General features: G+C 43.4%; 1 protein-coding gene across 1 annotated transcript in view; it reads left to right on the top strand.

Moving 5' to 3' along the window:
* LOC146798850 (homeobox protein SIX4-like) overlaps positions 1 to 15924 on the top strand; it is a 142133-nt gene extending 126209 nt beyond the window's left edge. Inside the window, exon 3 of the mRNA XM_085626175.1 lies at positions 13258 to 15924. Coding sequence (XP_085482301.1) covers positions 13258 to 14054 — 797 coding nt within the window. The 3' untranslated portion in view covers positions 14055 to 15924. The remainder of the gene's footprint in view (positions 1 to 13257) is intronic.
* Positions 15925 to 16208: the final 284 nt, after the last annotated feature.

The raw sequence follows: 16208 nt of genomic DNA, 5'->3' as shown, positions 1-16208 counted from the left end.
GAAAAATGCCCCGGCCACTTTCCAGCGACTGGTGAATAGGGTCCTGGCCGGGTTGGAACAGTTCAGCGCGGCATATCTAGACGATATCGCCGTCTTCAGTTCGGAGTGGAGTAGGCATCTCCAGCACCTCCGGAGGGTGCTAACCGCCCTGCGCCAGGCAGGCCTCACAATAAAAGCTAGCAAGTGCCAGATCGGACAAAGCTCCGTAGTCTACCTGGGGCACCGGGTCGGGAGCGGCCAGGTAGCCCCTCTACAACCAAAGATCGACGCCATCCTGGCCTGGGAACCACCAATCACCCAGACGGAGGTCCGAGCCTTCCTGGGACTCACAGGATACTACCGACGCTTCATTCGGGGATATGGCAGCCTGGTCGGCCCTCTCACCGAACTCACATCTAAAAAACAGCCAACGAAGGTGCAGTGGACGGCTGCCTGCCAGGAGGCTTTCGATGCTCTAAAAAAGGCCATGTGCACTGCTCCCGTCCTCCGGGCTCCCGACTATGCCAAGGAGTTCCTAGTCCAGACCGATGCCTCCGAACATGGCATTGGGGCCGTCCTGTCCCAAGTGAATGACCAAGGCCTAGACCAGCCCGTCGCCTTCCTCAGTCGGCGGCTGCTGCCCCGAGAGCAGAGGTGGAGCACCATAGAGCGCGAAGCCTTTGCCGTGGTCTGGGCACTCAAGAAGCTACGACCCTACCTGTTCGGCACGCATTTCAGAGTCCAAACTGACCATCGGCCCTTGCGGTGGCTCATGCAGATGCGGGGAGAAAACCCCAAGCTACTGCGGTGGTCAATCTCCCTCCAGGGGATGGATTTCACCGTAGAACACCGCCCTGGTACGGGCCACGCCAACGCTGACGGCCTCTCCCGGTTCTTCCGCCTCAGCGAAGAGAACCCCCCAAGATGATGGGCAGTTCTCTCCGGCTTTCAGCTGGGGGGGACGCGTGTTGGACCCGGCCTCGCAGAACGGCCCGCCGTGCACCCGCACCACCGAAACCTGGTACCTGCCGCCCCAACCACCCGGCCCAGCCGGTCCTTCCTACCAGAACACCCACACCCGGCCCGGACATCCCCGTCCATGGCCTCTCTCCTTTCGGCCACCCCGGGCCCGCAGGCCCACTTCATGCGTCAAGATGGCCGCCCGGCCCCAGCGCGACCCTGGCCTAGAGGCGCCACTCCGGCTGGAGGACATCACACTTCCCGGGGGATGAGAGAGGGAGGAGCAGTTTCTATCGCACCTCTGGACTCCCCTGGGACGATGGGTTTCGATCGGCCCTCCGGCCTCCCTGAGAGCTGGCTCCACGCCTGCTGGGTGTCTGGGACTCCTCCCGGCCCGGCCCTGAACGAGATCAAAAGACAATAGCAGGAAACCCCGACAAGCGACCCCCAGGTGACAAGACCCCTGCCTCGACCGACCCCGGACATCAAAGAGGGGTCGACCTATAACAGGGGGTGCTTCGGGTCGGTCCGGAGATTCGACGCTGGAACAACGTAAGCCTGCTGAGTGACTCGCGGCTCCTGAAAGATCGTAACATCTCTGAACTTGCGCCTAAGCCTGCTGAGTGACTCGCGGCCCCTGGAAGATCGTACCACCTCTGAACCTGTGCCTAAGCCTGCTGAGTGACTCGCGGCTCCTGGAAGATCGTACCACCTCTGAACCTGTGCCTAAGCCTGCTGAGTGACTCGCGGCTCCTGAAAGATCGTAACATCTCTGAACTTGCGCCTAAGCCTGCTGAGTGACTCGCGGCTCCTTGAAGATCGGACACCCCTGAACCTGTACCTGAGCCCGCTGAGTGACTCGCGGCTCCCCCAGACTCTCCCGGTCCCGCCGGACCCCGACTACGACCCCGTATCCCCCGGCTCGAGGATTGTGAGCTGTGCGCCGGGTACGTCCCTGCTTGAACTTTTGCCAAAGACTGTCCCGCTACCCCCCTACCTTTCCGAGACTCTTGAACCCGTGAATACCTTGTACATATTTGCCGTGATAACCTACTTGATAAAGATTGTTTCTGAGAACAACCGGTGTGATTACTCTGTGTCGTGTGGCGCCAGAAGTACGATCCTAGCTGCGAGATTCCTCCCCCTGGGGAGTCTCCCGCCAGTGCCCGGCTACGATACTTTGAGGGTGGGTCTCAGGGTAGTCAGGACCCCCTTTCCGGGCTCCTCTGAGGTCGCCGTCTAACACACCCTCTCGGAGATGTTGCCATAAATCTCAAAAACCTTCAATAATAGGATCTCCATCCATCATAATAAATAATACTGGAGCTCTGAAAACTGATTTCTCTGATACTCTGCATTACAGATGGGTGTCAAGCACTTTGCATGTACCTGATCATAAGATTATCATCAATAAGCTTGCATTTAGCCCCTATACAGACATTGCGATTTATACAGAACTCATTAAAGAGCTGTTAGCCCTTTCACCACCCCTGATTCTCTTGTACCATCCATACCATGTTGAAGCAAGGAGAATTCCCTTGTTTTCATAAATGGGCAAATTATCCCTCTTCTAAAAATAGCCACTGTTTAACTATATAGACTTTTTTAATTTTTATTTTTACTTTAAACTAGCCAACAAATTGCTATCTCTGGCATAATAATCAAGGAAGCATTGTTAATCCAACTTTCCTAAATGCCCACAACTACCTACAAACTAGTCTCGCCCCTGACTATGATGAAGCACTGACATGGCAAACTTTTATATGTTGGATGAGGTGTGTAGGTCATTCAGCGCTGGTACATATGAAACATTGGTGAGCATTTAAGGCAGTCAGCCATGGCTGGAACGTTCTGAACTGATTTACCTCATTCTTACTGGGGATGTCAAATTGGAATATCTGCACACCTCCCTTACAACCAGAACAGTTCAGTGCTAGATTATACCGCCCATGCTATTCAGTCTAAATATGAATCAGCTGAAAGTCCTGGTATCTGTTCGGTGAGTTAAAATTCATCAATATGTTGATAAGATCCAGCCGTCCATTCTCACTGAAATCCTTCCTTCTTAATATTGAATGTTGTTTAACTTCTTGAAACCTTGTTTGTTAGACTTTCAGTTTCACTGTAAAGAATCTCCTTTATGCATCTAGAATTGATCATCTCGAGCAATCTCTGGGAATTTCTTACCTCGGGTGCCAGGGTTAATTCTCTTGGTTTCATTATTGATCTCTCTCTATCTGAGGCTACATGATTACTGTATCAAAGTGTCTATTAACAGATCTGATACAACGGGTCAATTATTTCAAGTCCTTGAGCGAACTGCTGTCCACTAATTTAATCCATAATTCTGTCTTTCCTTGACGGAGATAATGCTGTTTGGTGTAGTCTTCTGCGCTGCAGTCTTGTTCTGGTCAAGGCCATCCAGCAGTCATCAGTTTGACCCATCCTTTGAACAAATGAAAGCACCTTCTTTACTAAGTATAGGCTTTCTGTGCAGCCTTGTGATCTACAGATATTCTCTTCCTACATCCATTTTACCGTAATTAACTCAAATAAATTTGTCATCAGGACATCACCAGTATAACGGCTCCAGCTGCCAACAGCTGAAAAATTCGAAATTTGTGGAAGTTGGATGCCTTCTGTATTGGGGGACATTTCTAACTTTTTGGGTATTTTAAAGCATTCCTAGGATATTTGTGGGAATCTTGTATTTTTCTCGAAGAAATCAAAACATAAAATGTATTAATGTGAAAGTTCCCGGATGGATACGATTTGTGTAAATATGATTCAAATGTATGTTCTCAATTAACATTTGTATTTTCCCTCCATGTGAAAAATATTTTGCCTTTGATGAAAAACATTTTTCTACATCTCCATCTAATAAGGGAGTCTTCCCGCCTGCAATCTTCCCCACCAAATAAAAATAGTGTCGTGGAAATTGACATCTGCCCCGTCTGAAGTTTTTCATTTCCAGCTTTGGAAGCTACCTGTGAGGGATATGTAATTTAATCAAATGTAAGTTGTTCAGCCCCACCTAGAAACAACAACAAGCTTTCCTCATCCTAAATTTGTGCTTGCAGGAATTTTACAACACATGATATTTTCTAGACTCACAAATTTAATTAGTGCGCATAATTCCCGACAATATTGATTCTAAAATATGGGATTGAAAATGTGCCTATTTTATTTTATTGTATATTAGCACATTCAAGATGACCTTGGGTGTGCAAATAGCTTTCTAAATAGTAAACCAACGCAATCAATCCAGACTTGTGCACCACAAGAAAATGAACCAACCCCCCCCCCCCAATTACAAGAACACAACTACATCTGTGTATATCCTGATGTTTAGTAGAAACTACATCTTGATCTCTAACTGCAAGTGTTAAATGTTATTGGTCCCTGGTTCTCTTTCGATGTGGTGGGTCTATCTCCCTCCTCTATATTTATGATGTATCGTCTTTTCTGTTTTGCAGTCAGTCAAGCTGAAGGCTTCTATATGAGAAATAAACTGGGAGGAAAATAGCATTATTAAAAGCAGTTATGGTATTTAGTAGTGTCTTCCGTGTACACCTGAATGTTTGGTGCAAAGTCACTGAAACTATATTTTCTTTCCAGCCAAAACTAGCATTAGCAAAGCGCAAAGGTCGGACACTGGCTGCGAGGCTTTCCGCTTTGAAAATAACTATTTATTGACATGGTCTTTGTAAATCTTCATTGATGGTGAAGATGCTGGGAACTTACCAATATTTTAAAAAAATATATAATTTTCTAAAAGCAAAAATATTTTTCATTCCAGAAAGCACACATAAATTACCCTTGTAGTCTCTGGCACTGAAAATACTACTTCGAGGGCATAAGTGCTCTTTGGGAAACAGCAGAATGCCATCACTCACAGTGAAGTTATCCAGTAGCTGAAGTGACCTGACCAACTGTACCATGCTCTGTGCTGAAGTGAACGGAAGAAATATGTGAAAAACACGACAATAGACCAATAGGTGAAGAGGGCTGGCTGTAAGCCACTCTCAGTATATTATATGTGTAATTTTATTAAAATCAAAAGGTGTTGGCTAACGTAAGTTGAAAAAAAAAAGTACCTTCAGAGATACAGGCCAGCATTTGTGAAATCGATAAAAATAAAATGGCAGCGCCTAGTCAACAACCAAGACTCCCCTGAAGATGTACTCCATTAAAACATACGCTCATTTAGACTATTGGTGTTCCTCTTTACCCTTCCCTTGTAATTGTTTTTCTTTCCTATCATTCAAAACTTTCTAATAACGACTGGATGCATAATAAAGTTAACTGGTTTACATTGGTGGGATGTGTTACAATACAATGCCTTAGTCACCTGTGAGCAGTACATGGATAAACAGATTGATGGTTGTAGGTGCGTGGAGTGGTAAATGAGTGGATCGGTGGATGGTGTGGTGGATAGCTGGATGGGTTCAGGTGGGAGTGGATTGATAAACACCTGGGAGTAGGCAGGTGACTGCATGGGTGGGTGGAGGCGAGACAAACAGAAGCACGAGTGGCAGGATCTGAGTGTATTGGTCTGCCGTTGTGGGGTGGATGATTCAGGGCTACATAGATAAGTTAACGGTTCCTCCATATATGAAGAGTGCACATTTGATGGATAAAGTGCGATGTAGGAAGAAGGTGAGGGCACACAGAGGTAGAGAAAGCCTCTGTGACAGCACTGACTGAGGGAAGGCTGTTGGTTGATGGATACAGAGGACAGAAGGAATGCTCGGGCTCGGTTTTAGAGTCCGAGGTTGTAGAAGTTGGTAAGTTCTCACCAGCAAAGAGCCCTTACTGCAACAGTCTGAGCTCCAATAGCAGCAGAGCCTCACTGTAGGAGCTCTTGTCCTTTGTGATAGGGACAAAGAGTAGAGAGGATACTTGGAGACCGAGTGAAAGCAGTCATACCACATAGCACTGGCTGCGTGCATCCTATACGGTGCTCTATAGTTAGGTTCTAAAAAGCTCAAGTTTGGTGTGAAGGAGATCTGAGGTGGTACCTGGACATAGCGGCAGAGAGCCCTGACTGCTGAAGACACCACAGCCTTGTATGTAGAGAATTGAATTGAACTGGGGTGACGTTTGGACGCCAAGCTGGTCATTTCTGGCATGATGTAGGTCTGTGGCTGCCTACCTATGCTTCTAAACTCAAGGTGACATAGAATGCCTATGAATGAGTTGAAGCAGCATTCTCTGTAGAGAGCAAATAATCATAGCACATTAGAAAAGATCTGTGTTGCTATTTGTTGTCAGGCCGGGTTCCTCAGGAGCAGTCCCCCGTCCAGAAGCCCACCTTCAGGCAGCCTAGAATCTGCGCTCAAAAACACCTGAATATCAAGATGGCCAGATGGAGGGGGGGGAACGGAATTGGGGTGGGTACTGCAGGTAGGGAGATCTGGAACAGATATAATCGACAGTTGAGTTGGTAATCTTCTGTTTGTCTCCAAGAATACATGCAGTACATATAATATAGTCAGTAAACTATGACTCACTATTACCTGTAAAGGAAAATACCAAATGTTCTGTAGTAGCGATTAGAAGTCACAAGCAGATTGGCAAAGTCTAAAATATATTGTCTCTCTTGTAAGAATTCCAGAGACTTAAAAGATTGGGCGACACTGCCTGTGAATGAGTATCCAAAATTACAGATGTCGAGGATTAATTATTGTCGCTAAGCTTACGCATAAAATACCATTAAAAACACTCATGATATTATTGTGCACAAATTGGTAATATTCACATAATATGTTAGTAATAGTTTTCTATTTGAGATATCAAAAGTTCAAATGGTCATAAATGTCTACATTTCTTTCAAAACATCCATACCATATGCTTAACTTCATGTGTATAGGCATGTGCTTAAATAATCATTAACGCCATAATGTCATTCACTGCCTCTGATATGCTCGCAAAGATTAATAAAATCCTTCGACTCGAAATGACCTTTAACGTATGCCACAATGTCTGAGATAATGAGTTCACAAAAGTCTAATGCAAATGAAATGCGCTGTCTGGAGAAATGCTTTCAAGAGATTTTCCAAATAGCTGTTAAGCAAAGTTTAAACGCTCGATGAGAGTGAAAATACTTGAGCGCTTAAGAATTTTGGAATGCTGCGGAGCGCTTTTGAAATCGACGTCTCCTACCTGAAAGTGTCTGTTCGGTCTAGGACTCAAAACTGGAGGCCTTACCGGACTGGAAAAAACATTAGCGGTTAGACGCGAGCAGAGAACTCGTCCTGGAAGCCGCTGGAATAATCTGCAGGGAGCGGCAGGGTGTGGTTCCTATAAATAGCCATGGAACGGTTACGGCAGCCACGGAGGAGCATAATTAATGTTTATGCAAATCCGTTCAACAGTTGTGCAACTCTGGGTTGAAAATGAGAAAAATGCTCAAAAAAGAAATGTGAAAACAAGGAAAATGCTCAAGAGTCAGCAACACTAACATTATGGTGTCAATGTCAAATAGCAGAAACCACAAGGACTAACAAGAACACAATGCCTCCAGAATCAAGGATGTCCATGCAAAGTCTAGGCAGAATAGAAGCATCACCTGCAGGCCACATCCATGGGCACTAGCTGAACCCCTGTAGCGCCTACAGAGTTTGGAGGATATGATATTTGTAGTGGTATGTGTATGCCGCCTCGTGCTGGGCATGGAATCGGAATGCATGTGAGGATTCCATGCTCAGGACGTTATAGATAGTTGGAGAAGTGTTTGGCTGCCCGGACAGCTCGCTGTTACTCGGATCTAATAAACAACATTTATTACTTACCTGAAGGTCTACGTCTTCCTTCTTCTCTACGTAATTTGGTGGCAAGCGCTCTGTCCACACAGACCCATCGCGAAAATCTTCTCATCAAAGACTGCTACGCAAATGAGTTTTCTTGGCCCCATACGGTTCTAGTCCTGTGGTCGGAAGTGAGGCGCCCCGCTAACTGGACATAAGATAAGTGGGTGTTGTCCACCTTGGCATGAAAGAAAATTAAATAAACTGGGAGCGGAAAAGAAAACTGTGAGGTTGCACATGCGCAGGACTATGAGGGCAGGCGGTCGAACGCACACGGCACTGAAATGCAACGCGTTTGATGTGCTCTACATACGTGGGGGCCATCTTAAAAACAAAGAATCTAATTTCTTTCGCCTGATCGCAAAGTTACAGCGATTACATTTACGGAGGGAATCACCAGGAAATGTCAGTCAAAAGTTGATTTCTCAGAGTGAAGCTTAATTGTTGACACGCACAGCTGAAGTGAATTGCGTGTCATGGGGCCCAATGGAAGGAAAAAAATTGTAAATGTTGACAAGCACTGCAATACGCTGACACGCACAGCATCTTTTATATGCTTGTATATTTTGGCACACACGCTGAAAAAACTTGTGCTCCAAGTGTAATACTGTCTATGCCAAGGCAATACTGGAAAACCGGTGTGTCTCATCTACTTCCATAATACGCTGACACGCACAGCATTTAATGTACATTTGTATATATTTTATTAGTTTGCACAGGCACGTTCTATTTACATTGGGTAGTGTTGAATGATCGTTCATCAGTGAGATTTCAGGCACATACATTCAGGTGTAGTTTTTTTGTTGGACCATCGTTTTTTCAGGAAAAAGATTGATTTGCTATGGAAGCAAACGTCTTAAGTAATATTAATACAAGGGTGTACAATGCAAGCTGTATGTACACTCCAGCACCACATTTCTTACAAACACTGGGAGATCCACCTGCGGCGTAGAAGGAATGATTTGAGGGCTTTCAGACTTATCTGGGTGCTATTCTTGATTCGTAAAGCTTCGAAGGGAGAGTACTTTTTAAACACTTACCTGGAATTAATGTGGTGGATGAAAAATTAGATGACTTTCAAGTGATTGTAAGGAAGTTACAAGAGTGTTTTTGACGGTCAACCCAGTCTGGTGGTGGTAAGACATAAATGTTTTAAAAGGGTGCAGCAAGCAAGTGAAGACATGGACACATACATAACGACTGGAAGTTAGCGTCGGAGTGTCAGTTTAAAAATGTTTGTGACCAGTTATTCAGGGATCAGTTCATTGGTCACTGCATTGACAGAACCATTATGCAAAAATTACTTTCCATGGGAAACCCATCATTAGAAGCGACTATGAAAGTGGTAGAGTATAGAAACATCCCAAATTTCGGCAAAAGAGCTGGATTCAAAGAAAGTTAGCGGGTGCTGTTAATTTGAACTACAATCTAATTCCGAAGGACAGTAGACAGCAGGATATATGTTTCAGGTGTGGGAATCGCAGTCATGTTCGTGGTGGTAGACTGTGTCCAGCAAAAAGTGTTGTGTGTAGAGTGTGCAATAAACGTGGATACTTTGCGAAGGTGTGCCAAAGTCAAAAGAACGAGCTGACATAAGCAATCAAATGTGTCATTGATGACTGTGCAGGAGAAGAAGAAGACAACATTGAAAGAGATTTAAAAGACATGGTTATGGTGGTTAAACCTGACGACATACAAAGTGGAGACCCCAACTCTTGTATCCACCCTCTTGACATTGTGGTTGCTGGGAAAATTCTGTTATTGGTAGACTCTGGTGCTCGAATAACAATGATAACTCGTGAATTATTTGACAGATTTTGGCCTAAAAGAGATTTGTCTCCTCCTGACTGCAAAGCTGTATCATTTGAGGGGCGTAGCATTGATCTATGTGGGTATATAGATGAGATACTAGAGTTAAAGGGGCGAAGAATTGCTGGCAGAATATGTTGCAAACAAGGGTCTAAACATCCTGGGGTGGTTTCACCAAGCATTTTTTGGTATGATTCTTTAACCAGGGACATCAGAACAGTTTTTAGCCATAAGGGACAACTCAAAATTGGAGAATATTATGAACCAGTATCCATACATGTTCTAATGCGAGTTAGGAAGGATCTCTGGGTTTAAACGCAAAATAATTGTTTAGAAAGGTGCTAGGCCTGTCAAACATTAACTCAGGAATGTTCTGTTCAGCATTGCTAAGGATTTAGAAAAAGAATTAGACATGCTGTGTAGGAGGGGTCTGATTGAACCGGTGGAGTCTTCTCTTTGGTTGTCTCCTTTGGTGGTGGCACAAAAGCACAACAATGAATTGAGAGTATGTGTTGATCTCGGATGTTTAAATAAAGAAATATGGGTGGACTTGCATGCATTGTCTAATATCTCTGCGCTCTTGGCAAGGTTGTCAGAGGCCAAGGTCTTCTCCAAGCTTGACCTAGCCTCTGCGTATCACCAAATAGAACTGGATGATGAATCCAAACACCTCACAGCTTTTGTTTCCCCTTTTTGTACATACCAATATCGTAGGATGCCTTTCGGCTTAGCTTCAGCTGCATCTGTGTTCCAGAGAGTTATGGTGAACATGCTCAAAGGTATCAAAGGGGTATCAATTTTTCAAGACAATGTATTGATCTATGCTCCTGACAAACGTGCTCATGACCTCATCCTTGTTGAGATTCTGAGCGGATTTCAGTGTAGAGGTGTGGTGCTCAGGTGGATTTCTCACGGACCAGGTGGAATATCTTGATCATCTCATCATCTCATCACTGAACTGAGTCAAAGCCAGGTTTAGTGAAGAACATTATAAATGCCAACGCCCCAGTAGACAAACTTAGTCTTAAACCTAGTCTTAAATCTTTTCTTGGCCTATGCGAGTTCTACTCCATATTCATCAAGGATTATGCTACAAAGTTGCGGACTTTGTCCAGCATGTTAAGAAGAGGTGTTGTGTTTGACTGGAATCAAGAGTATCAAGATGTTTGATCTGTTTGAATGCGTGAAAGAGCAGCTGTCTTCGCCGAAGGTATTAAAAAATGTGTATTGACAATTATGCAAGCAATGTGGGTTTGGGTGCTCTACTCGGCCAAGTGAAGAACTGTGAAATGTACACGCTCGGATATGCATCCCGGGTGTTGTCTGACACAGAAAACCAATATTCTGTAATTGAGAAAGAATTGTTGGCTTGTTAGTGGGGGGATCTTGAAATTTAGGAACTATATTTGGGGACCACTTTTTGTTATCCAAACCGACCACAAACTGCTAATTTACATTTTGAGTGGAAAAAACTCAAAAGGGTTCACCCACCCCGTATTGCACATCTTTCCACTAAATTGTTACAATTTGATTTTGCCACCAAGTATATTCCTGGCTCGAAAAATTAGTGTGCTGATTTCTTGTCACGCTCATCAGACTGGAGTGAAGATGACAAGACGTTGTGTTATGATGAGGATACAGAAAATTGCAGTGTGGCATCCATTGATTTACCATTGCTTAGTGCTTTTTCTGAAAAGAATTGGAGGGATGCTCTGGAGGAGGACAACCAGCCAGGAGAGGTTTGTTCTCTTCCTAGGGTTCTTAACGAATGTGATCAAGAACATTTCCATTTTTCTATCAGTGTCTGATGTGAGAGCCACCTTACCCTCCCATGACAGATGAGAGCACTGTGTCCTCAGTCTATACCAGATCTTATAGTCCAAATGTTTTGCAACCTGTTGCAAATGTGCTGTGACTTTGTCGCTTGTTCCCACTCTGAGGACTTCAGTGATTTCATCTGCCACCAGCAGGTCTGATACAGTGGTCTTACTTGGGTCTACTAATATCTGTTCTTTCAACTGGGGCTTTTAGCCACCAGAGATGGGACACCTTAGCCAGCTGTGCCAGGCATATCTGATGGGAGTCCTCCAGGTAGCCTCCATCTTCTGTCTGCGGTACCTTCTACTTCTGGTACCACAACACAGGGGGGAGGCAAGGTTTCTATTGTGGTAACATCTTCCACCTCACACTGTGGGGCGTGATTGGGGTCAGTAATGTCTTTAGGATAGAAAGCCTCCCACAATAGGATCACGCTTTCTTTTAGCCGCCCCCTGTGTCTGAGACATGAGATCCCTCTGGGGTTCTGGGTCCTTTGGGACCAGGGATTCCTTTTTCACTGTGAGGGCTATACTCCTGCCAGGAATAAGTCCTGCCCACCTAAGGGCTTGATGGCAATACTTACAGCTTTCTGAAAGGAGGATTCAACTGCCTTGAAAGACCTTCCCCAGTGTGGTGCAAACCTCTTCTATGATATCCTTGAAGAAGTCCTGATCACAGCGTCCTGACCTTTGCAGCTCTTTCTTTGACTAGGCAGCATTGCCTGAGATACCTTCTGTGATAACAAGGGGTTTACAGTAGACACTTGAAGCAACCTAATTTTTAAGAAGGCAGGCATCCACATGGTGCCTGTGAGTCTTCTTTAGCTGTGCTGGCAGATTAGTACAGACCCTATGTCTGGTATCAATAGCGGGTTTGTATGAGGCGGTGTTGTTACAGAGTTTAGGCTGGTAATACATTGTCTGGCATAGAACTGTGATTGCCCAGTGACCACAACTGGTGGTTCTACTGATCTGCCAGCGAGTTGCTCCCTCTATGCCAGATTTGCCCTGAGGTCCACCGATAGTAGAGAGACTTGCACTTACTGGCTCACATACGGCACTCCTTGTGGTTGGCAAGTACACCTCCTGGAGGGCATGACTCAGTGCGCTCTCTTGCCCCATATCCCCGTCGGATGCAGTGGTGTCTCTCTCGAGCCCAGGCCCATGCACTGCCAGTCTAAGCTTCGCCCTGTATCGGCCTGCTAGAGTGTACTCTGCTCCAAAAATGGAAGAGCAAAAGGTACCATTTGTGAATATAGTGCATGGTGTGGGGATGAAGGCGGAGTCATGAACATATGCACCTTGTTGCGGGACCTGAGCAGAGCGTGGTGAGAGAGGCAAGCACCAGTTAATAGGTGGTAGATCTGAATAGTAAGAAACCTGTTAAATAAATTGCTACACAGTTTAATTCACAGTGAAGATGCCATTGATATTTAGTAGAAATATGTAAGGGAAACACAAGAAAAGTTGATGCCACCCTGTGCAGTTCCTAGAGTAGAGTAGATCAAATCCCAGGATAAGCACTTAACTGGATGCTGAGCAGTGAAGAATTTGGATATGCTGTTTCTCTTGAGGGCTTATGTCTTTGTTGGGACACACTGCTATTAGCCAATTCTGTTGTGTTCTTTTTCCATGGACTCATGGGATTTGTAGTCCCAGGAAGTGGTTTGTTTGAGTTACTTTGAAAGCTGTTAAGAATAAAAACTAGAAACTCATGCATGATCCTCGCCTTCTGCCCAATGTTAGAATCCAGGTGCAGCATGGAGTTTCCATTTTCAATGCATTTGTGTTTACTATAGATAACTCCACTTTACAAATGAAGTAGTTACTGAACTTTGAGTAAAGATTCGCCAATATTAACCACAATGTCTCTATCTCTGTAGGTAATGTTTCGATGAATCCTGGTACGTCCAATGGAGTAACGTTTACAAATGACTCTTCTGCAACAGCACAACAAGGAAAGATTTTCTTGGGCACTCTTCCATCTAATACCGTGGTGTACACAGTTCCAAATTCAGGGCAGGCATTGGGATCTGTCAAACAACAAGGACTGGAGCGAAGCCTTCTGTTTTCTCAGTTAATGCCCGTAAGTCAAAATGCACATGTGAATGTTAGCATACCTTCGGACGGTAGCCTTCAATCTATGGCAGCCACCTTAGTAAATGGTACAATGCCAAACTTTTCATTAGCCCAGCCAACTTTGGTAAATGGTTCCGGGGAACTGAACTGTGTTACTGGGATGATAAGTGATCAATCTGTGTCTGCACCGGTAACCAGTTCACCCACTGTGATCTCGGTCAACAACGCTAACTATGCAGCTCTCCAAAACTGCTCTTTTATCACCGGGCCGGATACTTTATCCTTGTCAGCAGCACACTCTACTCTTGGTGAAATAGGTTCTACAACTGACGAGAATGAGAGTCACCAGTCTGGACAGGTTCATCAGGATGTCATCGGGCAGCACATGATGGTTCTTCAGTCGGTACCCAGTGTTAAGGAGGACTTCTTATCCATGTCACAATGTACATCTACAAATGGCAATGTTGTTGTGCCGGATTCCAGATCTACCTATGTGATCAGTAGCCTGATCAACACAGTCTGTGGAGACCTGGACATGGACAAGAAAAAGCTTGCCAAACTCCACAATGTTCACATGGATGAAGAGATGCAAGAGATTTAATGAATGGCATTGTGGGACTTATGCAAAATAGTACAGCTGCAAATCCTTCGAAAAATGACTTATTTAATGAAAAATAGGATTGTATACATAATATTTTTTCGTTGTCAAATGTTCAGTTACTAAGTAGTGGGATGGGTTGATGCCTGGTTTAGGCATCCAAAATGTGCTGTTAGAGAAGAAGAGAGCTAATTACATAAAGAGCACAGAACAAATATTCAGTAGTGTCTCTCCAGAATATCTTGTAATCCGTTGGTGGCAACCGTGTGAATAGTAAAAATTACTCTGCACAAATATGCAATAAAAGGATACATGGAGTTTCCATCTCCCCGTGGGCATTGCAACATTTGAATGACATTCAATACCTCATACACACTCCCATTGTTTGAGTTTCAAGTGATTCTTCAGATTGCAAAACATCTAATTTGAAAGGTTTTTTTTTTTTTTTTTTTTTACAAGGGATGTCGATTTTTAAATCTTCGTGGTGCAACTTTTGGATTGTGTTGCCCTCCTTACCAGTGAAATAAGATGCATATGAAATTTAGCAACACTGAAGATTTTACTTACAAATGAATGTATATTGACAGTTATTTTAATCAACTTTATTGAAGTGTGAGCATTGATTTGTGTTTGTTATTTATATGTCTTTTTTGTTTGGACAAATGTCTTCTTTTTTTAAGAGCGCGTTCTAAATACTGTCAGTGCTGAATCTATAAGACAGGAAATGCATTTACAATTTATGGTTGGATTTTTATTTGGGATGTTTTGCTTTGTCTTTTATTAGGACCAGTTTTAAACGGTGTGTGTGTGTTTTTAACCAAATTCGTTGTGCCTTTCTTCCTAGTGGCCTTTCATTACTTTTTATTTTCTTAAAGCACATATCTGGAACAACTGACAATTCAAATACAGTATACTAGTGAGGAGGAGCATACAGTATGAAGTGTTTCAGGAATACATGATTTGAAATCTCTAATGTCTTCACACTATTAAAAAAGCTTAACATTTGCTGTATCTGCACACAACTGAAAGACGATCAATTGTGCCCTTTCATTCGCATTTTCTTATTGTTTTTCTGTAAACCATTCTAATTATGAATATGTTCTTCATGTTTGTGATCTGGGACACTAATCTATTGTATTGCACTACTGTATTATTGGGCTCTTAATTGCATTTTTTACTTCAAGTACCTGCATGGCCTTTGGTACGCTTGTTGTTGACTGCAGTGGTTACATTGTTAGGTGCCTGAATCATCAGAAACTGCGTGTGTACTTATGTTTGTTGGTGTAACCTAACCCCAACACCGATCAAAATGTTTTCAACACAACTGTAGCTATTGATACATAACATGAATCGGTACACTATTCTTCCTGTTACAGTGAGGTTTCGGAACAAATTGTTGAAGAGATGTTTCATTCGTCATTTTTAGGATTAAAGTTAAACTTTTATATTTCTAAAACAAATCTATTTCTGAACTCAAAATTATTATATAACATCTATATTGCATGTCAATCTTTTGGGATCCCTACTATGGAAAAGTCAAATAATTTGTTGCATGTTTGTCTAGATCTAGTCATTTTCTGTTTCTACGTTTACTGTAATTTTAATTGTGCCTTACAAGAAAGAATGACATGAACTATTTATGTTTTCAAAAGAATAGCCAGAACCCCTACTGCACTGTTACATGATGGAACACAGAGCGTGTCACAAAACATTTCTGTGCTAAAGTACTCAACCAAAGAGGTCTAAAGTATGTATGTGAATTGTACTGTAAAAGGGATTATTTTGTGCCTGGACAATTAAGTGTTTTATTGTATTCTGAAGTTAAGTGTACTTATTTTTCTAAAGTGTAATGAATAAACTCTCTATATTTATACACAGCTTGTGTAGTATTTTATTCAACTTGAGATGGCATACAATAAAATAGTACAAAGCAATTAAACAAGAATTACAAAAAATCAAGGTAAACAATAAGGAAAACCGAAAGAGAAAAAAAAAGTTAATTGCATATTAAAAAGGACATTACAGTCTGATTATTTGTCATTGTTACAAACTTGAGAAAATATAAGGAGATATTTGATATTAACAGGTCTTAGAGAATTTTTGTAGGGAAGTCAGGGAGGTACTGCGTACCACCATGCTCTAAAATACAGTTGTGTA

Source organism: Triturus cristatus, chromosome 9, assembly GCF_964204655.1.
Source record: "Triturus cristatus chromosome 9, aTriCri1.1, whole genome shotgun sequence".
In the NCBI taxonomy this organism is placed as follows: domain Eukaryota; kingdom Metazoa; phylum Chordata; class Amphibia; order Caudata; family Salamandridae; genus Triturus; species Triturus cristatus.
Note: the sequence above shows the minus strand (reverse complement) of the source record. Positions and strands in the feature narration are given on the sequence as shown.